At 41.8% G+C, this 24,974-nt stretch overlaps 1 protein-coding gene across 2 annotated transcripts in view; it reads left to right on the top strand.

The window, feature by feature from the left end:
• Positions 1-24,974, top strand: part of LOC115476519 (kinesin-like protein KIF19) — a 128,067-nt gene that overhangs the window by 60,392 nt on the left and 42,701 nt on the right. For both annotated transcript variants that reach the window (XM_030212933.1, XM_030212934.1), the window contains 2 exons: positions 10,619-10,889; positions 20,466-20,587. In XM_030212933.1, the coding sequence (XP_030068793.1) occupies positions 10,619-10,889; positions 20,466-20,587 (393 nt within the window). The remainder of the gene's footprint in view (positions 1-10,618; positions 10,890-20,465; positions 20,588-24,974) is intronic.

The raw sequence follows: 24,974 nt of genomic DNA, 5'->3' as shown, positions 1-24,974 counted from the left end.
TATTTCATTTGCTATACCACCCTTCATAACTCGATGTCAGGGTGGTTTACAATATAAGTATATAAGTACATAAGTATTGCCATACTGGGAAAGACCAAAGGTCCATCAAGCCCAGCATCCTGTTTCCAACAGTGGCCAATCCAGGTCACAAATACAGTGGTGGAAATAAGTATTTGATCCCTTGCTGATTTTGTAAGTTTGCCCACTGACAAAGACATGAGCAGCCCATAATTGAAGGGTAGGTTATTGGTAACAGTGAGAGATAGCACATCACAAATTAAATCCGGAAAATCACATTGTGGAAAGTATATGAATTTATTTGCATTCTGCAGAGGGAAATAAGTATTTAATCCCTCTGGCAAACAAGACCTAATACTTGGTGGCAAAACCCTTGTTGGCAAGCACAGCGGTCAGACGTCTTCTGTAGTTGATGATGAGGTTTGCACACATGTCAGGAGGAATTTTGGTCCACTCCTCTTTGCAGATCATCTCTAAATCATTAAGAGTTCTGGGCTGTCGCTTGGCAACTCGCAGCTTCAGCTCCCTCCATAAGTTTTCAATGGGATTAAGGTCTGGTGACTGGCTAGGCCACTCCATGACCCTAATGTGCTTCTTCCTGAGCCACTCCTTTGTTGCCTTGGCTGTATGTTTTGGGTCATTGTCGTGCTGGAAGACCCAGCCACGACCCATTTTTAAGGCCCTGGCGGAGGGAAGGAGGTTGTCACTCAGAATTGTACGGTACATGGCCCCATCCATTCTCCCATTGATGCGGTGAAGTAGTCCTGTGCCCTTAGCAGAGAAACACCCCCAAAACATAACATTTCCACCTCCATGCTTGACAGTGGGGACGGTGTTCTTTGGGTCATAGGCAGCATTTCTCTTCCTCCAAACACGGCGAGTTGAGTTCATGCCAAAGAGCTCAATTTTTGTCTCATCTGACCACAGCACCTTCTCCCAATCACTCTCGGCATCATCCAGGTGTTCACTGGCAAACTTCAGACGGGCCGTCACATGTGCCTTCCGGAGCAGGGGGACCTTGCGGGCACTGCAGGATTGCAATCCGTTATGTCGTAATGTGTTACCAATGGTTTTCGTGGTGACAGTGGTCCCAGCTGCCTTGAGATCATTGACAAGTTCCCCCCTTGTAGTTGTAGGCTGATTTCTAACCTTCCTCATGATCAAGGATACCCCACGAGGTGAGATTTTGCGTGGAGCCCCAGATCTTTGTCGATTGACAGTCATTTTGTACTTCTTCCATTTTCTTACTATGGCACCAACAGTTGTCTCCTTCTCGCCCAGCGTCTTACTGATGGTTTTGTAGCCCATTCCAGCCTTGTGCAGGTGTATGATCTTGTCCCTGACATCCTTAGACAGCTCCTTGCTCTTGGCCATTTTGTAGAGGTTAGAGTCTGACTGATTCACTGAGTCTGTGGACAGGTGTCTTTCATACAGGTGACCATTGCCGACAGCTGTCTGTCATGCAGGTAACGAGTTGATTTGGAGCATCTACCTGGTCTGTAGGGGCCAGATCTCTTACTGGTTGGTGGGGGATCAAATACTTATTTCCCTCTGCAGAATGCAAATAAATTCATATACTTTCCACAATGTGATTTTCCGGATTTAATTTGTGATGTGCTATCTCTCACTGTTACCAATAACCTACCCTTCAATTATGGGCTGCTCATGTCTTTGTCAGTGGGCAAACTTACAAAATCAGCAAGGGATCAAATACTTATTTCCACCACTGTACCTGGCAAGATCCCAAAAAAGTACAGAACATTCTATACTGCTTATCCCAGAAATAGTGGATTTTCCCCATTAAATAATGGTCTATGGACTTTTTCTTTAGGAAGCCGTCCAAACCTTTTTTAAACTCCTCTTTCCCACATGCATCACTTTGCACTTGCTCACATTAAACGTCATCTGCCATTTAGATGCCCAGTCTCGTAAGGTCCTCTTGTAATTTTTCACAATCCTCCCACGATCTAACGACTTTGAATAACTTTGTGTCATCAGCAAATTTAATTACCTCACTAGTTACTCCCATCTCTAGGTCATTTATAAATATGTTAAAAAGCAGCGGTCCCAGCACAGACCCCTGGGGAACCCCACTATCTACCCTTCTCCATTGAGAATACTGCCCATTTAACCCTACTCTCTATTTTCTATCTTTTAACCAGTTTTTAATCCACAATAGAACACTACCTCCTATCCTGTGACTCTCCAATTTCCTCTGGAGTCTTTCATGAGGTACTTTGTCAAACAAGGAAAATAGAAATGGAACTCCATTAACTAGTTATGAAGGCAGAAAAAGAACAGAGAAAGAAACACAACAGAGGGACCATGATCATATGGGCACTCCGGATCCACCTAATCCCAATCCAGCAATGCGTAATACCCATGGAAAACAGAATAAAAAGATGGGTTTTAAGACTTGTCCTAAACTTCTTATGAGAAAGTTTTGCTCTCAGGGAGATAGGAAGCACATTCCATAAGGAAGGAACAGTGAAAAAGAAATCACAATGACTTATCAATTCTAGCCTTGGTCAGGATATGGCCAGCGCCACAAGCCAATAATCATGTATGGACAAGGGTAAATAGAGAAACTGCAGAAGAAAAATAGAATGGAATATCCATATAGAGGACTTTGTGAATCAGAACTAGGTTTTAAATTGTATTTTGTGCCATACGGGGAGCCAATGATGTTGAAGAAAAAGGGTTGATGGGGGTGAAATGGTTAAATGTATGTGCCTGACAGAGTAATCGAATCACTGTGTTTTGTACCGCCTGAAGCCATTTAATCTTGAAACAGATGCCGGTTTATACAATTATGTCTTTAACATAGAGGGGTCAATATTAAGCATGATTTAAGCACGCAGGAGAGGTTCTTGCCCACTAAAACCACGCTGAGTGGGCCGTCTGCCAATACTCAGCAGCTCTAAACTGGGTAGTTCTGCTGAATATCAGCTGGCATGCTGAAACTGAGCACTTATCACATTAAACATTCTTTCAAAAATATTGTTTTAGAAAAATAAGTGATTTAATTGATTGTGACTATACCTCAATGAACCATTACCAATCTGGGCAGTGTCAGGGTGGTCCAGGGACAGAGTCGGGGTGGACCTGGAAGATATAAAGGCAACATCGATATTCAATGTTGGTGCCCACATACCTAACTGGGCAGATAGGATCACATAAAAAGTAGTCCTTTGTCTAGTTCGGTATGTGGGTGCTGGCACTGGATATCAGCCAGCATCTGCATAACTTCCTGTTTTACCAATGGCCTGGATATTTAATGCTGGTACTTAGACATGGCCCAGAATTGAATGTCCGAGTCTTATTTAACTGGTGGCAGTTAGCATTTAAAGAAATGCTGATTGCTGTTGTCTGAGAAGTTATAGGTCTACATGGCCTTCACAAATAGCAAGTGAAACTTCTAAGTTAAATGATTGAGGTTATAAGTTATACATTGATATTCAATGATGCCACCTTAACAAATAGAACCACTGAATATACATATGATTTGAAACTGTCTGAATTAGACATTTCAAATTACACTTTCTCCATGTGGCTGAATATTTACCTCACTGGGTTTTTAACAATCCTCTGGTCATGTGGGGTGACTTCTTTTCTTCAGGGAAGCATGGCAAACTATCAAATTGGATAAATGGGTACTCAGAATCATAGGCCAAGAATACAAGAAAACTTCTCCCAACTGCCATTATGGCAAGCCCCAGCTACTGTCAACAGGGACTCTCATAATTGTATCACTGTCTTGTCAACAGAGCTGCAGTGCCTATTTCATGCCAATGCAATCCATTCATTTATTGTTTACAAAGTGATTGATATACCGCCTTACCAGGGGACACTCAAGACAATTTACAGTCTGATTAAGGAGAGGAAAGGAACTCCATCAATCAAAGGAAAGACAATGGGGGAGGGGTTGAAAGACAATTCAGTCAGTCTGCCAGACCTCTACTGTAGGATGGCAAGGAGTCAGGAAGTACAGCATGATAGCCCGAAGGCTAGTTGTAAAGGTGAGTTTTTAAAGTGCTCCTAAATTTTAGGTAGGAAGGCTCTTTACATATATCGGGAGGCAAGGAATTCCATAGGGAGGGGGTAGTGTAGAAAAAGGCAGAACTAATCATGAACTCAAATTTAGAACGAAAAACTGATGGAATGCTCAGGCGTCATTCATACGCAGAGTGCAATGAGCAAACAGGATGATGCGGGATAATGAGAGAGGGATAGGTAAGAAGGAGCAGATGCAAAGAGGGTTTTATGGGTCAGAATGAAGGTTTTAAGTTGGACCCTAGATTGGATAGGAAGCCAGTGATGCTGAGTCAGAAGTGGAGTTACACAATCAAATTTCTTCACTAGGCAATAAAAGTGCATGTTAGTGTTTTGGATGAACTGAAGATGTTTAAGTAAACCAGAATTAAGACCAGCAATGAGATATAAATGGTGACATCACCATATATGTATGTCGAAAGACCATGTTTTTCTAAAAGATGACCAAGAGGAATCATCATAATATTAAACAAGATGGGGGAAAGAGGGGAACCCTGAGGGGCCCCACAGCCAGGAGACCAAGCGGAAGAAATTACACCTGACTTGATACAACCTAGATTTTAAGAAGCCAGAAAACCATTTCAGGACAACTCCACAGATTCTGTAATAGTCAAGAATATTTAAAAGAATATTATGATCAACAGTATCAAAGGCACTGGGCAGATCAAATTGAAGAACCAATATTTTGTTGCCAAAACTTGATTCTCTCCTAAAGTTAGCTAAGAGAATGGTAAGCACAGTTTCTGTACTGTAAGAGGACCTAAAACCAGATTGTGAACTATGCAAAATGGCACGAAGTGGGAGATACTCCATAAGTTGGTGCATGACAAGTCCTTCCATTACTTTAACAAGAAGAGGAATTGAGGCTACTGGTCTATAGTTGGAAACTAAACTTAGGTTAGTTTGGGTATTTTTAGGTATATAGGAGTCAAAATAATAATGCCATTGTCAGAGGGAAAGAAACTTTGAGACAATATCAAAGTAAGATTTGAGTGTAAATGATGTAAGAAAAAAAATCAGGAGCTGACTTGATGAGATAAGTAGGGCATGTATCAAGCAGACAGTGTGAATTTGCGTAAAGCCTGATTGACCTGATCAGTAGTGATTGAATGAAAAACCAACCAGATTCTATCTGCTTGAGAATAAGGCAGTAAAGGATCATGTAAATAGAGGAAATAGTCTATAGCTCCCTCTTAATAGCTTTTTGCCTAGTCTCTACTCCTACTTTATTGCTGATTACTGAGTTGCTAAGATGATTTATTTTGATATGTTCCTCACTGCTGTCAAGCTTTTGCTTTTACTGGGGGATGACTTCCTGAACTCACGTGCCTCCACTTCTCACCTCCTCCTTCTAATTTAGATGCCTAGAAATATACAGCCCTGAAAAACCAGAACACAGTAACTTAAAGTTTTGTCAAAACTAAGCTAACATTTGACAAATTTCCTGTAGTTACTGTGTATTTCTTAATATGGAGGCCATTAACATTTGGATTCATTTTCAAGCCTGTAGCAAAAGTCCAAAACATGGTATCTCTTTGATACATGGGTGATATATTAAGCCAGATCAGAACACAGAATGTTATTAGTTTTGGTCAAGAATTACATCATGTGGATTTATTTAAAGAAATTAGTTTTTTTGGACTTTTCTCATATTTACATTCTCAACAGTGACTGTATTTTGCTTTTCAGGGCAGTATTGGAGGCCATTATATAAATAGGTACAGGCAGTTAATAATGTTTCCTCTAAGGAGTGGCCTAGTGTGTGCAAATTATTTTTTTTGTATGAGCAACAAATTTTAAAAACCAACATTTTTTGAGTGCCAGTATTAGCAACACATTTCTGTATATAGCACAAAAAAAATCATTTTTATAGGCAACCATGTAAAATCTGTGAGCAATCGCTCATGAGCTCTGCATAGAGGGAACATTGACAGTTACGCATGCCTTCATGCATAAGTGCACAGATTTGTGCCACATATGGGCCAAGGAGCACTATATGCTATTCTGTAAGATGGTGTGTAACTGCTATGTGTATAACTGCAAAGGGGGGGGAGTGCAAACATGGGTAGAGCATGAGTGGCCCTGGCTTTGGTGCCAAGTGTCATGCACAAATTATAGAATACTATTACTTGTATGCATTGCATGGTACAATTGACCTAGTGTAAGTGATCACTCTTAACTTTTGGTGCATTAAAGCAGGTTTGTGCTATTAGGTGTGCCTAAATGCCATTTTAGAATTGGGTACTCATTACACCCCATTGTGGTGCCTCATTTGAGGCACTAGTTATACACCTGCTTATTTTCGAAGGAGGTGACCGGCCATCTCCTAAACCCGGCCAAATTGGTATAATTGAAGGGGGCGTTTCGTCAGGGTACGGAAGGTGGGACGGGGGCGTGGTTATGAGATGGCTGGCTTCGGCCGATAATGGAAAAAAGAAGGCCGGCTCTGACAAGCACTTGGCCGGCTTCATTTGGTCCATTTATTTTTAGGACCAAGCCTTAAAAAACTGCCCCAACTGACCAGATGACCACCGGACGGAATTGGGGATCACATCCCCTTACTCCCCCAGTGGTCACCAACCCCCTCCCACCCAAAAAAAATTTTTTTAACATTTTTGTGCCAGCCTCTATGCCAGCCTCAAATGTCATACCCAGCTCCCTGACAGCACTATGCAGGTCCCTGGAGCTGTTTTTAGTGGGTACTGCAGTGCACTTCAGGCAGACGGACCCAGGCCCATCCCCCCTACCTGTTACACTTGTGGTGATAAATGTGAGCCCTCCAAAACCCACCACAAACCCACTGTACCCACATCTAGGTGCTCCCCTTCACCCGTAAGGGCTATGGTAGTGCTGCACAGTTGTGGGGAGTGGGTTTGGGGGGGGTTTTGAGGGGCTCAGCACACAAGGTAAGGGAGCTATGTACCTGGGAGCTTTTTCTGAAGTCCACTGCAGTGCCCCCTAGGGTGGCTGGTTGGTGTCCTGGCATGTGAGGGGGACCAGTGCACTACAAATGCTGGATCCTCCCACGACCAAATGCATTGGATTTGGCCGGGTTTGAGATGGTTGCCATTAGTTTCCATTATCGCTGGAAACCAATGACGGCCATCTCTAACGCCAGCCCAAATGTTGAGATTTGGCCAGCCCCGACCGTATTATCGAAACGAAAGATGGTCGGCCATCTTGTTTTGATAATGCGGTCAGGTATGCCGCTTTACGGGGCCGGCCATATAGATGGCCGGCTCCGTTCGATTATGCCTCTCATAGTTACCTCCATATTGTCTAAATTTCTCTCTAAGAATCCTTTATCCTGCAATAGCCTTTTGTTTTTCCATATTTATTTGTTTATTTGGATTTGGATTTTGCTCACACCTTTTTCAGTAGTAGCTCAAGGTGAGTTACATTCAGGTACACTGATATTGCCCCATCCTCCTATGTATTTAAAACCTTGTTGACACCAGGTTTTGAGCCACCTATTGAGATTCTCTGTATTGTGTAGTCTTTCCTCTTCCTTTCCATAGGCAAGTAGTACCTCAGAAAAAGCTATAGTCCATACCAAAGATTTTAGCTATTACCCAGCTTCTGGAAAGTTCTCCGCGCTACTGTTGTGCTCTTTTTTCCAAGTCATTTGTCCCCAAATGGATTACAAATTCAACTCTAGAATCCTTACTCTCTCCTCTGATCATATTCAGTAAAGTCATGATGATCTGACCTTCGCTAATCTGACCATCCAGCATATCCGACAGCCCCTACCCCCCAGTGACTTCATCATGTTGCCGTTAAGAAGCGCGTGACTCCTCTTTCCATTTTTGGCGTAGCACAGAAGGAAGTTTCACACCTGAGACATTCAGTTTCGATCCGAGACCCTTCTTGCACCTCAAAACAGCATTGCTGTGAGCCGGACCCTGCTTTTACTGTGCAGTGAGTTTTAACTCTCTTAATGCTTTAAAAAGAATTGACAAGGGTGAGTCCATCCAAATATTGCAACAGAAGTAGGAGTGGGGAGAGTAACAGTTCTTGATTGGAAAAGGCAATGCAGTGGGCTAGAGAAATGGGCCTTAAATCGTGCCTCTGTTTTTATTGGACACTAGAAATACTCCACCCAATACTCGCTCAAGCGTGAGTGGTCTATTGTCCTAGGGGTACACCGGCCCTGCTAACAGGACAACCCTCTCTAAATCAATCTCAATCTCTAGTCCATCCATTTCCTTTCTGGCTCGGGTACCCCTTCTGCTGCCACAGCTGTAGACCCCTAGTCATGCTGGTCTGGGGAGAGTGGTCCAGGACACTGCCAGTGCCCAGGAAAGATGGGGTCGTGCCTCGCTGTTGCTGCCTATAATTGCAACTGCCTACTCCCATTGGCCCCCTTGTGCTTGTCGCATGTTGACAATGTTCCGGGACTCCTCGTGGCTCCCACATCGCAGGGGGCAGGGCAAGGGGGCACGGTGCCCTGTTATCTCCGGCTGCCATAATAATAATAAAAATAATAACAATAACAAAACTTTATTTATAACCCGCTATATCGTTAAAAGTCTAAACGGGGAACAAATCACAAACAAAATATTAAAAAACAAAGCAATAAAACAAAACAAAATGCAGTGCACCCTGGCCATGGCATCCCCATTAGCTCCACACATAAACAGTCTCCATTTCCAGTTTCCAGTCAGCATGTATAGTGGACATACGAAAAGCCACAACAAAATCTTTTGTCCACACCTTTGAACACTACTGTCTAGATATTTGCTCCCAACTCGATTTGCAGCTTTGGACAAATTGTACTTCAGAAAAATTTTGTTTAATTGTCTTCAACTCCAGCCAACCAGGACTGTTTTACCCCAGGTTGTTTTAAGATAATGAATTTCCCAAGGTGCCAACTCTTAGCTTTATAGTCACCAGGAAGTATAACTTCATTGTTCCTACTTGTTGATGGAGAAATTGGAGTTGCTTAGCTGTAAGAGGGGTTCTCCACAGCATCTGTTCCTTCTTTCTTCCCTCTGTACTGAAGAGCTACTTAGCAATAGTACTGACTCTTGGGTAGGGGGAACTGTACTAGCACAGAAACCACTGTTCATGCCCATGAAAACCTTGTAATGTTTTGCCATTGCTGTAGCACCAGTGTCTCCCCAAAAGGTGGGAGGTGACTTGCAAAACATTTGATGTAGACAGCAAGCCTGTGTTTCCTGTACAACCATAAGTGCCTGCAAGCTGGGAAGACCAACAATCTTGAGAATCAGGTTTTTGAAATCCCTGTAACTGGTCTCTATTTCTGCTTCCTCACTACCCCCAATAATAACTGCTGCCTCCAGCCCCAAATGAAAATGTTGCAGGTCTGCTGTCCATAGATTCTGTTTGCTGTATAGCTTGAGTAGCATATTTGCAGGTTTTTGTGTTGTTTCACAGTATTTGGTAGTGGATAGATTTTGTGTTGCTGTTACTGAGGTGATACTAGAATTTGAATATATATTTGTTTTGTTGTATGGCAAGTGAGAAATCTGGGACTGACTGATGTGTTGCATACAGCTTTTTGATATAGGATAGGCAAATTCATACTAAACGTACAGTTAAACGATGAAATATTTAGACGTGCCTTGTTCAGCTGTGAATTTTATTTATTTATTTAAAAAACAATTATACCGCACAATCCAAGAGTTCTCAGCTGTTTACAAAATATACATACATAAAGTCAAAGTACATTTCTTCACACTAGCATGATATCACAAAGCTCATTAAAAGTAAACAATCAATGTAAGAGTTATAAAGCTTGTCTTATCATTGAATCTAATTAATCCTGCCTTCTCAATTCTAATCATCTTCAGCCCCATATGCTTGCATGAAAAAATAGGTCTTTATTTCACGTTTAAACTGCTTTACCTCCTGTAGCTTCTTCAGTCTCAATGGTAAACTGTTCCACATACATGAGCGTTGTCTGTCAGGTGTGTCACAACAGAAGAAAGGTTGAAAACCACTGCTGTAGCAGAGCAAACATCCACATGTAGCTGTCCTGATGATGTCATCAGGAAGTGTGGCACCATTATCCTGCTGTCTACAGAGAACCTCCATTACAACTAACAACTCAGCTATTTAGTAGAACCCCTGCATTGCATTCAGTGCCATAGCGAGGGCGGCTGACACCCGGGGCGGGTTGCCGCTGTGCAACCCCCCCCAGGTTGCAGCACGGCGCACCCCCCCCCCCTCGGCACGCACCCCCCCCCCCCCCCCCGGAGCGCATTCTTACTGCCAAATGAAAGTGGAGGACGGGCGGGAACACTGATCCGCCCCGAGTGCACGTCGCTGGGAGGTGCATCGGCTCCGCTGGTTCCCTGCTCTCTCTGCACCCGGGGCAGACCGCCCCACCGCCACCCCTTTCCTACGCCACTGATTGCATTGAGCTCCCACCCTACATCTTTTGCAAGACTCTACAGATAATTAATTTTCTTTCTTTTACACAACAAAATATTCACAGTTGATTGGTTTCTTTGTTAAATTGTTGCTGACTCCTGTCTCTCCAAAGCTTCTAGCTTCTGTTATAGAGCATATTATTCCTTTGCAGTCTGAGCTGGAGCAGCGGCTGGCAAATACAAAGCTGAAGGCCTCCCAAATGGAAGAGATGTTACCCAAGCAGATCAGTGATGAGGACCAGAGAGAGGTGCTGAGACTGCTGTGTAAAGTCCATGAGCTGGAAGTGGGCAATACAGAGCTACAGGCTAGGGCCCTGTACAAGGAAAATCTACTTTGCCAAAAGGACTTTGTGATTCAGAGATACCAGCAACACAGATTACTCTGTGAAGAAATCATCAAACAACAGCGGACATTGATAGATGGTACACTTCTAATATCCACTAAAAATATTAATGGTGGTGTGGAATCACAGAACAATCAACAATTAACTAATCGAAAAATGACTTTGTTTAAAGGAAAATGGCCTCAAAGAGCTCCAAGATAAAGAACAATCTCGCGGAGCTTAAACAGACCTAACGGTCTTCTCATCATCATTGGCCAAAAAAACCTTATAGTGCCACAGATCTAAATCCACTTCTAGTATCCATGGTCAAAAGTTATTCTAGGTGATGTTGTAGACGTAAATCACTACTAAGTCACTATGCAGTATCCATTATATATGATTACACTTATCTTTTTCGAAGTGTTGCTTAATGGATTGCTGCTCTAAGCTGTGTAGTCCTTCACTTCCCACTCCGAGCCAATGATGATGAGAAGACCGTTAGGTCTGTTTAAGCTCCGCGAGATTGTTCTTTATCTTGGAGCTCTTTGAGGCCATTTTCCTTTAAACAAAGTCATTTTTCGATTAGTGGATTTTTTTGTTAATTGTTGGCACTTCTAATATCCCCATTTATCTTTTGATTTATGCATTCTTCCTCTCCTGTTAAAGATTGTGGGCAGTTTGGAGGGCAATATCAAGTTTTCACAAAACAGTTTTCAGAAACTGAGACCAATGTATACAGTAGACATCCAAGCCCACACATTGCAGTGTTTTTCAATATTTTTGCATTTATGAACATGGAAGCTAAGATTAACAAATTGATTTTTTTATTGGACTAACTTCATACATTTGTGAAGAGCTTTTGATACTATACTTCCTTCACTGGGTCAGTGCAATATGGTCTAAGGATGATATTGTAGGCTAGATTTCATCATCAGTATTTGTTTTCAAAACTTTGAAAAGTTATCAAGTGTCAAGTATGAGTAAAAGGATTGAGGGAAAGGGGATTAATGTGTTTAGAGAGAGCGAGAGAAACAACAGATCTTGTACCTTTTGGAAGATTTGGTCTGGTAATAAGTCATTGGTGTAATGTTCTGCTTTGAGAATCACCTTTTTTTGACTGTGGTGTGTTATCTTTTTTGTCTTTAATGTCTTACCTATTTCATCAATGTAGCATTATTCTTCACATTTCCTGCACAGGGTAATATAGACTTTGGGACCAATATTCAATAGCCTTGCCGCTGAGTAAAGATAAGTGGAAGATTAATTCACTTACGTTTATTCCTGATATTCAGCAGCCCTATGCATTTAGGTAGGATGTTGAATATATAGTCCTAAACTTAAACAGATAACATATCCATTTGTGAGGTCCGCTATTTGTGTGGTCCTGCTAAACAGATAGCTATTGAGATAATGGCTGAATATCACTGCTATCTGGATGACTTTTAGCCTCATCCTTGGATGCCCCCGGCCCCTCTTATGCTTATATGGATAAAGTTTGGCCAGACATAAAGTTGATTCTCACACTAGCAAGCAAATTAAGACCATGTAGACTGATAAGATTGTCTTCAACACCAATGTTTTGGATCTCTCCCACACCTGAAAGCATGGAAATGGTTGCTTTTCAATATCCATGTTGTTGTGACAGGCACATTAGATTGGGGCACAGGAAATGTTATATCAACAAGGAGGAGAGACAGTTGGTCTAAGTGAGATGAGCCAAGGGAACCAAATCTGCCAAGGCCTATGTGGAGTTATGAGAATTTTGTGTGAGTCCTGAATAACTTTGAATAAAAGGGGAATGGGTGGAAAAGCATACTGTGAGGGGAATGGGTGGAAAAGCATACTGTAGAGGAGACTATCAGACTTAATTTTGAAAGAGAAGGGCGCCCATCTTTCGACACAGATCGGGAGATGGGCATCCTTCTCCCAGGATCGCCTAAATTGGCATAATCGAAAGCCGATTTTGGGCGTCCTCAATTGCTTTCTGTTGCGTGTCGGAAGCATAGCGAAGGCGGGACTGGGGCGTGCCTAACACATGGGCGTCCTCGACCGATAATGGAAAAAAGAAGAGCATCCCTGATGGGCACTTGGGCGACTTTACTTGGTCCATTTTTTCTTACAACCAAGCCTCAAAAAGGTGCCCGAACTGACCAGATGACCACCGGAGAGAATCGGGGATCACCTCCCCTTACTCCCCCAGTGGTTACTAACCCCCTCCCACCCTAAAAAAAAAAAAAACTTTTTAACTATTTTTTTTGCCAGCCTCAATTGTCATACCCAGCTCTGTGACAGCAGTATGCAGGTCCCTGGAGCAGTTTTAGTGGGTGCAATGCACTTCAGGCAGGCGGACCCAGGCCCACCCCCCCCCCCCCACCTGTTACACTTGTGGTGGTAAATGTGAGCCCTTCAAAACCCACCACAAACCCACTGTACCCACATGTAGGTGCCCCCCTTCACCCCTTAGGGCTATGGTAGTGTTGTACAGTTGTGGATAGTGGGTTTGGAGGGGTTTGGGGGCTCAGCACCCAAGGTAAGGGAGCTATGCACCTGGGAGCAATTTCTGAAGTCCACTGCAGTGCCCCCTAGGGTGCCCGGTTGGTGTCCTGGCATGTGAGGGGGACCAGTGCACTACGAATGGGCGTCCTCGGTTTCCATTATCGTAAATTGGGGACGACCATCTCTAAGGCCGACCTAAATTTCGCGATTTGGGCGTCCCCGGCCGTATTATCGAAACGAAATATGGATGCCCATCTTGTTTCGATAATACGGGTTTCCCCACCCCTTTGCTGGGATGTCCTGCGAGTACGTCCTCAGGAAAACTTGGGCGCCCCTTTTGATTATGTCCCTTTTTGACTCCACAGATGGAGAATGTGTCATGCGCCAGCCTGTTCATGGCCAAAATTTATCAGTTAGTTGGCATCATATTTTGATCAAAGGATTTAAATGGTTATTACTGTTTACTAACCATATAAGTCCTTTTAATCATTGATCCCTTCATTAATAAAAGTGAAAGAATGTGATCCTTTTGTGCTCAGTCTCTTACCCTAAAAAGGTATTCTTTATAACTTTTTTGTTGACTTTTATTTCTCTTTTTCCCATGCACAAAATTTTACTGTCCTATGATATGTGGTGGCAGAGTTTACAGCGTGGTTCTTGCAGGTTTTACACCATTTTTCTTTTTGTTTGAAGTTTCTCACCAGTTTTCCTTCAGATTAGGTGGCTGGTGGAAGATTAGAGGATGAGCAGGGAATGTTTTGTTCAGTGATTCTTTCTTCAGTAGCAGTGGTTATAGGTCTGTTTTATAATAAATAATTGTAGAGTCATTTCTGCCTTGCTCCAGCTGGGCCACAGATAGTATTAGGCCATTTAACAATGTAAATGACTCAATACCGTATGTATAAGTTTTGAAATTTTATGGGTAAGCAGATTATTATTATTTATTGCATTTGTACCCCACATTTTCCCACCTATTTTCAGGCTCAATGTGGCTTACAGAGTGTTGTTATGACAAAGTCATGACAGGATAATGGATACAATCGATGGTAAGCTGAAGATGGATGAGGAATTGGAGAATATGGTATTAGATAGGATAGTTTAGGAGGTGAATTTGTGTCTTTAAGGGTTCTTTTTGTAGGCTCTATTGAAGAGATGTGTCTTCAGAGATTTGCGAAAGTTACTTAGATTATCCATGGTTTTTAGGGCTGGGGGTAACCCGTTCCATATCTGTGTACTTCTGTAGGAGAAGGTAGAGGCATATGCCTGCTTATATTTAAGTCCTTTACAACTGGGGAAATTCAGGTTGAGGAATTTGTGGGCTGATCTCTTGGCGTTTCTGGGCGGTAGGTCCACAAGGTTAAACATGTACAGTGGGGCATCTGCGTGGATGATCTTGTGTATGATCGTGCAGATCTTGAATTCGATACGTTCCTTGAGTGGAAGCCAGTGAAGTTTCTCTCTTAAGGGTTTCACACTTTCATATTTGGTCTTTCCAAATATGAGTCTGGCTGCGGTATTCTGGGCTGTTTGGAGTTTCTTAATAGTTTGTTCTTTGCAGCCAGCGTACAGGGTATTACAGTAGTTCAGGTGACTAATTACCATAGATTGTACCAAGGTACGGAAAATGTTTCTCGGGAAGAAAGGCTTAACTCTTTTGAGTTTCCACATCGAGTAGAACATCTTTTTTGTCGTGTTCTTCACGTGGATATCGAGAGTGAGGTTTCGGTCGAAGGTAACTCCAAGAATCTTCAGGTTTTCTGATATAGGGAGGGTGCAGTATGGTGTAGTTATAGTAGAGTAATTGTATGTGTTGTATTGTGAAGTGAGTACTAGGCATTGAGTTTTTTCTGCATTGAGTTTTATGCATTTAGACTCTTGGTGAACATATAATTTGCTTTCAATATCAGCCTGATAGTGTACAGTTATTTATTGGGGAAGACTTGATATACTGCCATAATGCACAATATACAGCTACGCAGTTTACAATTAAAAAAAAAAAATTTGAAACACATGAAGCTAACCAAAGGTGGAGTTAAAGAACCATGTTTTCACCAAAGATTTAAATTTCTTGTTTGATGGTTTCATGCAGCACTCATGTGACTTACAGAATTTTGTAAGTTACGCACGTATGTGGTAACTTCATCTGTGTCCCACCCATGCCCTGCACCTGTGTAAGTTGAGTAGTTTTGGCAGAATCCTACAGTCACACTATTGGGTGATGCCATCGAAACAGAGCTGGTATAGGCACAGCTTCCTAAAGATGAGAAAGCTCTGGAAAAGCTTTCTGGGGCTGCATCTACTATAACTGTAGCCATCACTCTATTTCAAATCATGCTTCAAGACTAGGTGGGTTGGGAAGGAGAAGTGTGACTGTAAAACCTTGCTGTCCACAGAGATAATTTGTTATAGGTATGCAACTTCATTTTCATCATAGACAGTGAGAATCATACAGTTACACCATTGGTGACTCCCAAGCTAAGGGATGCAGAGGATAATTTTTCACCCTCCACACTCTGCAGCCCATGCCATTCTGGAGGAGGAAACGTGACCAAACTCACAGACTGTGTAGCCACCCAACATATATCTCCAAGTAAGGCTTTTTGAGTGCTTTTGTCATTGATACAACTCCAAGATAATGTACGGTGACTGTGCTGGTTACTGCAAAGCTGCCTGGTGGTAACAGAAAGCTATGCAGCTTGAAATGCATGAACATAGAATTTTTTTATTCACTGGAGAATTCTTTCTTTTCTGATCAAATGACAAGAATAGCTGAGAAGGTCTGTTGTCTGCAAAAGTCTTTTGTAAATAGATCTGGAGTGCTCTCTCAGTGAGCTGGTGGACAAAAGCTTGGTAGTACTGTTAGTTGGTTAATATGAAAATCCAATATAACTTTTGATAGGAACGTTGGGTGAGTTCTGAAGATTACTTCATCCCCTAAAATCTATGTATATAGAGAATAATATACTAAACTACCTACATATATGTAAACTTTTGACTGTACCACAGAAGGGCAGTATATCAAATCTATGACCCTTTTAGCTAATTCTGTGTACTGAATTTATGGTTACTAAAAACAATGTATTCCAGGGTAGATACTTCAGTAGTGCTTGATCCAAAGGCTGAAAGAGTGATTCTTTGAGCCGATAGAAGACAATATTTAGGTCCCAAGCTGGAGTCAGCTGTTGTATAGGTGATTTTAAATTAAAAAGACCCTGCAATAAGTCTCCTGATGATGGGATGCCTAGATACTGATTACATGCCCATGAAAGCATGATAAGCCGCAATTGCACAGATTGACTGAGGATGTGCTAAGGCCTGAATCTGAGATGTGATGGAGATACTGTAGATTATTTGCTAATGAACAATGATATGAGTTTTATTTGTTGTGCACCACCTAGATGATGGAAACAATAGAGACTGAGGGAAGACAGTGCCTTGAAAAGAGAGTGGTTTCTGTGCTTTCTGGGTTAAATTTAAGCTTTTGAATAAATAGTTTGCAACAGCATCCATACCTTTATTTAATTAATTAATTAATTAATTAATTTGTTGCATTTGTATCCTACATTTTCCCACCTATTTGCAGACTCAATGTGACTTACAATAATACATCATGGCAAGTGCCAGTCAAAGCAGGTAAACAATTGGTTGCATACAAAAAAAACAAGTGTAGCATAATGGATATAAACAATTCAATAAATCAGAAACAGTCGGACTATCAAGTAAGTAGTGATGCATTGGAATTCCTATTATTGATTATTATGGTAAGTCTTGTTAAAAAGAAAAGTCTTTAGTGATTTTCGAAAGTTGATTAGGTCGTGAATATTCCTTAAGGGCCCTGTTTACTAAGCCATGCTGTAGGTATGCTATCGTTTTTAGCGTGCGCTAATGCTAGAGACACCCATAGGAATAGTAAACAGGGCCCTAAGTGATAATCCAATAAGAAGCTGAATGTAATCTGCCTAAATCTATTTATTTATTTATTTACAAATAATTGATATACCTAAGGCAAAACATAGTGGTTCACAAACGTAAATGGGAGAGGAAAGAGAGAAGAAATGAAGAGCTAGAAAGCTTAAATAAATAAAAACAGTAAACCCAAAAGACTAGACAAGAGTGACCAGCGGTGAAAGGAGTAAATTGGAAAAGGTTAGGGCAAGAATGGATCCTTCAGGAACTTTTTATGGCAGTTGACATGAGACTGAGATGCTGTGTTTTCCAGTAAATTAGGAAAGCAGTTTTCTAAATACTACTACTACTATTTAACATTTCTAAAGCGCTACTAGGGTTACGCAGCGCTGTACAGTTTAACATAGAGGGACAGTCCCTGCTCAAAGAGCTTACAATCTAAAAGATAAGTGAACAGTCAGTCCGATAGGGGCAGTCAAATTGGGGCAGTCTGGATTTCCTGAACAGTAAGAGTTAGGTGCCGAACGCAGCATTGAAGAGGTGGGCTTTAAGCAAAGACTTGAAGATGGGCAGGGAGGGGGCTTGGCGTAAGGGCTCAGGAAGGTTGTTCCAAGCATAGGGTGAGGTGAGGCAGAATGGGCGGAGCCTGGAGTTGGCGGTGGTGGAGAAGGGTACTGAGAGGAGGGATTTGTCCTGTGAACGGAAGTTACGGGCGGGAACGTAAGGGGAGATGAGGGTAGAGAGGTAGTGAGGGGCAGCAGACTGAGTGCATTTGTAGGTAAGAAGGAGAAGCTTGAATTGAATGCGGTATCTGATTGGAAGCCAGTGAAGTGACCTGAGGAGAAGGGTAATATGAGTATATCGGTTCTGGCGGAATATAAGACGTGTAGCAGAGTTCTGAACAGATTGAAGATGGCTAAGTGGGAGGCCGGTGAGTAGTCAAGGCGAGAGGTAATGAGAGCGTGGACGAGATTTTGGGCGGTGTGTTCAGAGAGGAAAGGGCAAATTTTGCTGATGTTAAAGAGGAAGAAGCGACAGGTCTTGGCTATCTGCTGGATATGCGCAGAGAAGGAGAGGGAGGAGTCAAAGATGACTCCAAGGTTGCGGGCAGATGAGACGGGGAGGATGAGGGTGTTATCAACTGAGATAGAAAGTGGAGGAAGAGGAGAAATGGGTTTTGGTGGAAAGACGATGAGTTCGGTCTTGGACATGTTCAGTTTCAGGTGGCAGTTGGACATCCAGGCAGCAATGTCGGATAAGCAGGCTGATACCTTTGCCTGGGTCTCCGCGGTGATGTCTGGTGTGGAGAGATACAGCTGGGTGTCATCAGCATAGAGATGATACTGGAAACCATGAGATGAGATCAGGGAGCCCAGGGAGGAGGTGTAGATTGAGAAGAGAAGGGGTCCAAGGACAGATCCCTGGGGGACACCGACAGATAGCGGGATGGGGGTGGAGGAAGATCCGTGAAAGTGAACTCTGAAGGTGCGGTGGGAGAGATAGGAGGAGAACCAGGAGAGGACAGAGCCCTGGAACCCAAATGAGGACAGTGTGGCAAGAAGTAAATCATGATTGACAGTGTCAAAAGCGGCGGATAGATCGAGGAGGATGAGGATGGAGTAGTGGCCTCTGGATTTGACAAGGAACAGGTCATTACAGACTTTAGAGAGTGCTGTTTCTGTCGAGTGTAGAGGGCAAAAACCGGATTGAAGTGGATCGAGCATGGCACGAGAGGAGAGAAAATCAAGGCAGCGGCTGTGAACGGCACGCTCAAGTATTTTGGAGAGGAAGGGTAGGAGGGAGATGGGGCAGTAGTTGGAGGGACAGGTAGGGTCAAGTGATGGTTTTTTGAGGAGAGGTGTGAGTACGGCGTGCTTGAAGGTGTCAGGGACAGTTGCAGTGGAGAGAGAGAGGTTGAGGATATGACAGATGGAGGGGGTGACAGTATGAGAGATGATGTTAAGTAAGTTGGTGGGGATGGGATCAGCAGAGCAGGTGGTGCATTTCGAGGAGGAAAGAAGGCGAGCGGTTTCCTCCTCGGTGATGTCAGGAAAGGAGGAGAAAGAGGCCTGGGTTGGTTAGTTGAAGGAGAGGGTTGAAGGGTGAAGAGGAGGAGATGGCTTGGTAGTGAACTCATGGTTGATGTTTTGCACCTTGTCGCGGAAGTAATTGGCCAGTGATTGAGGAGAGAGCGAGGGGGGGTGGGAGCGGAGGGCACTTTGAGGAGGGAGTAAGGGTGGCGAAGAGACGACGGGGGTTGGAGGTGAGAGAATTGGTCAATTGGGTGTAATAGTCCTGTTTGGCAAGGAATAGGGAGGAGTGGAAGGAGGATAGTATGAATTTGTAGTGAAGGAAGTCAGAATGGGTGCGAGATTTCCTCCAGAGGCGTTCAGCAGATCGGGCGCAGGAGCGAAGGTAACGGATGCAAGGGGTCAGCCAAGGCTGGGGATTAGTACACTTTGTGGGACGGGAGATGGATGGTGCGAGGGTGTCCAGAGCAGAGGAGAGAGTGGCATTGTAAGCGGAGACAGCCTTGTCGACAGACTCTGAGGACATGATGGAGGGGAGGAGATTAAAAATACTAGAGGATAGGGTGGGAGGGTCAATAGCCTGGAGATTCCTGGACGTAGTGGTTAAAGTTGGACGGGGCTGAGGGGGGTGAAGAAGTGTGAAGGTGATCAGGTGATGATCTGAGAGAGGAAGAGCTGAAGCGTGGAAATTGGAGGGAGAGCCGGAAGAGGAGAGGACGAGGTCAAGACAATGGCCGTCTCGGTGAGTAGGGGTGGTGGATCGAAGGTATTCAAGTGCTGTACTTCAAAGCCAAATTTCTTGAAGCTTGAGGATGAGGAGAGAGCAATCGACCAACTCAAAGGCCACACATGTCCAACAAGAGCAGAATGATCTGTTTTCCTCCACTGAGATGCATATGAATATAGACTATGAGCACCACCAGTGCTGATTCTTTGTTATAGTAGAGGAAATTAATTTTGTTGATGAAATCTAATAGTTGTGTAGATACAACTTCTCAGCTATATTGGAAACAAAAGGGAGACTAAAGACAGGGAGATAGGCCCAAGGAAGTGTTTTATTTCCTGAAGGCAGTATTCTAATTCACAGGATATACAGTACATATTCACAAAAACATAGACACAAGAATGCATATCTCTCCACATTAGGTAAGGTTCTGACAATTCATTGATATCTTTATTGCATTGTTTGTTTAGATTTTTTTTTTTAAGTTGTAATATTTTTCTTGTTCTGTCTCTTTTTGCAGACCATAACATTCCAGTTCCTGAACAGCTGAGCAAGTTCTATCGATTGTATTTCCGAGAGTTAGAGGAAGGGACTTTAAATCGCCTATTGCATCTTCACTCTGTAATGTCCAGCACACTTAGGGTAAGGTCTAGGTCTTCATTCATAGAAAACAAACCAAGATGTTTAATACATTCTATTAAACCAATATACAAGTTTTAGTTAATCTAGAGGATTATCTATTTGAAGAGCTTCAAGAAATTATTCTTTTGTTTCTCTAAATAATAGCCACAAGAGTTAAGTAGACATGCCCTACTTATGGTAGTTCTTAGGAATGGAGAAAGGGGTCAGCAGTTCCCAGGAGCTTTTAGAAACAGGTACAGGAGATAATAGGGCCTGTGGGAAGCACAGAATTCCTAGAACTGAGCTCTAGCTTTCTTAGTATATTTTTTCCTTTCTTCTCTCTCAATTCCTTTTCCAGATAGAATAGTAGAAATCCTTCTGCTGGAAGATGCTCAGCCATTATGTTTAAACGAACAGCTTTGCTGATTCAGGATACATTGATGTTGTTATTCAGCCGGTTTGCCTAAAGTATAAAATTAATCACTAGCCATTTAAGTAGCACTGCTAACTATATGTATGAGCAGCAATCATGTCAAAGCTCATAATCATAAATTAGACCTAATGTTTCACTGACCTAACATTTATTTATAAAATTTATACCCTACCTATTGATATCTAAGCAACTTACTGAAAATCCATATATAATAATAATAATAAACTACAAGGGGTAGGGCCTTGAGCCACCCTGAGAGGGGGGTGCAAGGCTGAAGGTTTGTCTAGGGTGTCAGATACCCTTGGGCCAGCCCTTGATCAACCCTAAGGCATAATAGTATATGGGCTATTGAAAGCAATCAAGTCCATCCTGCTGAAAGGAGCTGTGTGATTTTTGGTAGCTCAACCAACGTCTTTTATATGCATGTACGCATGTAAGTTATCTGGAGAGCAGATGAATTTTGCTGCTATTCAGATTTTTGTGCCAGCTTGCAGTCTGCCCTAACTCTACCTGTTTTCTTTGTAGATAAATGCTGGCATATATGGATTTATACAGCAGTACGTTGCCATATAACTATGGCAAATTTAAAATAAAAAAGCCTCAGCATTGGGTACATAAGCAGCTTTGAATATCAGACCCATTGATTCATCTTCAATATATTTTTTCCCTGTGGGCATGAGTCATCTTTGATTAAGTGGCACTGACTTTCAGAAGGTATAGACATTACTTAAAAAGGCCATTTTAGAAGCCCAGATAAAATGCATTCTGGGGTCCTTTTACTAAGATGCACTGAAAAATGGCCTGCAGTAGTGTAGACGTGTATTTTGGGCGCGCGCAGAATTATTTTTCAGTGCACCTACAAAAAATGCCTTTTAAAAATTTTTTGCTGAAAATGGACGTGCGGCAAAATGAAAATTTGCCACGCGCCCATTTTGGGTCTGGGACCTTACCACAAGCCATTGATCTAGCGGTAAGGTCTCACACGGTAACCGGACAGTAATGGTCTATGCACGTCAGAAAATAAAAAATATTTTTCGGACACACTTAGCAGACGTGCGCCAAAATTGAAATTACTGCAAGGTCCACAAGGTAACCGGGTGGTAACTCCAATTTGGCGTGCATTGGGTGCGTGTAGGTGCCTACGCAGCTTAGTAAAAGGACCCCTCTATGCATTATAAAATGTCAGAAAAGGCCAGACAACTGTGTGTGGTTTAATGCTGAGATGAAAGAGGCAGTGAAAGCTAAATGGACATTTTTCAGGAAACTAAAAGTATTCTCTAATGAAGAAAATAGGAATGAGTATAAGCACCAGCAAGTTAGCTATAAAATATGACTGCCACTGAGAAAACATGAGTAAAGTTGTTTTGTTTCTGGTGACTTTAGTCATATTTCTCAAAGACGGTCACAAATATTAATAAGGCAAGCCAAGAGAGACTTTGAAAAGATGCTTGCCAGAGAGGCACAAACTAATATAAAATGTTTTAATTATATTTGAAATAAAAAGCCCATGAGGCCTTTGTTTCAATTAGAAATTGTAAACGGCTCAGAAGGTACCCGAGGGGTGATATAACAAGTAGTGAATAAACTTGAAACTGTATATTGGACACTGCCTCTTGCTTCTAAGTGGGGGGGGGGGGGGGGGGGGGGGAGCTGAAGAACAGAAGAGACTGAAAAAAGCCCTTCTAGCAAAGGAAAAACATTTTAGAGTTCAGTTTTTCTCTTTTATAATAATGCTACAATGTATTAGAGTAAATAGATGGTTACAATACAAATTCTTTTATCCCAGTATTACAGAAAATTGGATTCTTATTTATATCAGTCCAAATTTCAGTATAAGGAAAATAAAATCTCTCTCTCTCTCTCTCTCTCTCTCTCTCTCTCTGTATTTCCTTTGGAAGCTCAACAAAACCTGACTGAAACAAAATGTGCTTGTCAGATTTCTGAAGCCCAATTTTGTCTAATCACTTAATGCCTTATATTTTCTCTCATACTTCTCTGGTATTCTTCAACTCTGACCTCTAATTCTGTTTCTTTGGTATTTTTCTCAAATATTCATCATTTGCCCTTTGTAACCTCCTTCCCTTGAATTCTTATCACTCATACTTGTCCTTCAGTGAAAATGTCCCTGTATTATGTTCAGAGCCTGTTTGAAACAATCAAACAGACACTTGTTAAAGTTTATGGCCCATTACTAGGGCTAAGCAAGCCTGTCTATGGTCTGTGAGAAGACCAAGAAGACACAAGCTAGCTAATTGCCCTACTAGATCATAAAAGATCATAAATAAGGGAATGTTATATATACAAAGCTGGTTGAAGACAGCTCTATACTAAACATCAAAACTTAAATTAGTTGGACTATTAGGCAATGAAACATAAAAAATGACTATAGATAAAGACCATACAGCTTATCTTAATCTGTCCATCCACATCAACTATGACCAAATGGAAAAAGAAGTGCTCAGTGAGAATAAGGTAATAGCAAAAAAGCTAAATGACTTCTTTTGCATTCACTCTTACTAAGGGATATACCCACATCAATAAACCACCCAAGAAAAAAAGGGAAAACTCCATCTGCTCAGTGTCAATGGAGAAAAGACCTCAGTGACAAATAAATACAGAGAAAACAAGGGGACTTAGACCCTGAAAAGAATCACCATCATAAGTCAGAAAAACTCCATTGCTTACATAAGATATATGGGGCTCAAGAAACCCATATTACCAGTGTTCATAAATCACTTTGATGAAATAAAGCAAAACACTAAGTTAAGGCTTTGAAGCATACAAAAACATGCTAAAAATACTTACCTTAGAGAGCACATGTAGAGAAATCCAATGACCATAATGTTGAAGGTATGTGCTGAAGAGCAAAAGGCAGTTTAGCAGTTGAGCCACTCCCTGGGGTCATGCCGACATCAGAAGCTACTTTGATAATGATTTAGAGCAACTAAAGCAAATCACTGTAAATCTAGAAAATGTAATAGAGCACATTGATGAAGTAAAGAGGACTGGATGGTATTTACCCCAGAGTTATAAAAGAGTTCAGACACAATACTGCTAACCTGTTACTACTAATCTGTAATCTAACATTTAAAACAAAAGTAGTACCCGAGGATTACAGGGTGGCCAATGTAACACCATTTTTCATAAAGGGCTCTGGGGATGGTCAGATCTGTCAAACAGATTGGTAGAAACTACATTGTCAAGGTTTGTTTATGGGAGTTTTTATAATTGCCATGTCTTTGTGGTATTGAATGTTCTGGTTCTGGCATTTATATTCAACCAGTGGATCCAGAGTATTGGGTAATTTAATTTGATTGCTATTCTGGTCTTTTTTCTCAGATAGTTATATTGTTGGTCTGAGAGGAGATATTAGTTTCCAGCTGGTTCAAAAGAAGTTTGGTCAAGTTCCCAGAGGAAAGGTTCCTAAAAAATGTGCATATCCCTTGAAATGAGCCATGAGAAACTGATAATCTTTTTGGGATCTAACAGGTCCTTTTGAGTTGAAACTGATCATCTTTTTGGGATCTGCCAGGTCCTTCTGAGTTGGTCTGGCACTGTTGGAGCCCTCATTCGACCATGGTCTGATTTAGTATGGTTTATCTTATATTCTTATGACTGTGAGTGACTGGTTTTTACTGTTCTAAGGTCTAGTTTTGTTATGTTTTTAACTTTTCTATCCAGATATTGTAGTTTTTATATTTTATTGAATTTTATGTACACCGCTGTGATCTTTCTATTATAGGAGGCCTAGCAGTATATCAAATTTAATAACCGTAAACACAACAAACAATTACAAAACTGCATAGAGCAAATTTAATAAGAAACTTGAATGATATAAAATTGCTCCAAATCTAAAGGTTTCAATGAGCCTTTGAACCTGTACTTTATCATTAATAATAAAGAAAGTACCTAGATATTGCAGACTTTTCTCTCATGTGAAATATTAATAGGAGAGTTTTTCCTCTGTGGTGTCGG

This window comes from Microcaecilia unicolor, chromosome 8, assembly GCF_901765095.1.
Source record: "Microcaecilia unicolor chromosome 8, aMicUni1.1, whole genome shotgun sequence".
In the NCBI taxonomy this organism is placed as follows: domain Eukaryota; kingdom Metazoa; phylum Chordata; class Amphibia; order Gymnophiona; family Siphonopidae; genus Microcaecilia; species Microcaecilia unicolor.
Note: the sequence above shows the minus strand (reverse complement) of the source record. Positions and strands in the feature narration are given on the sequence as shown.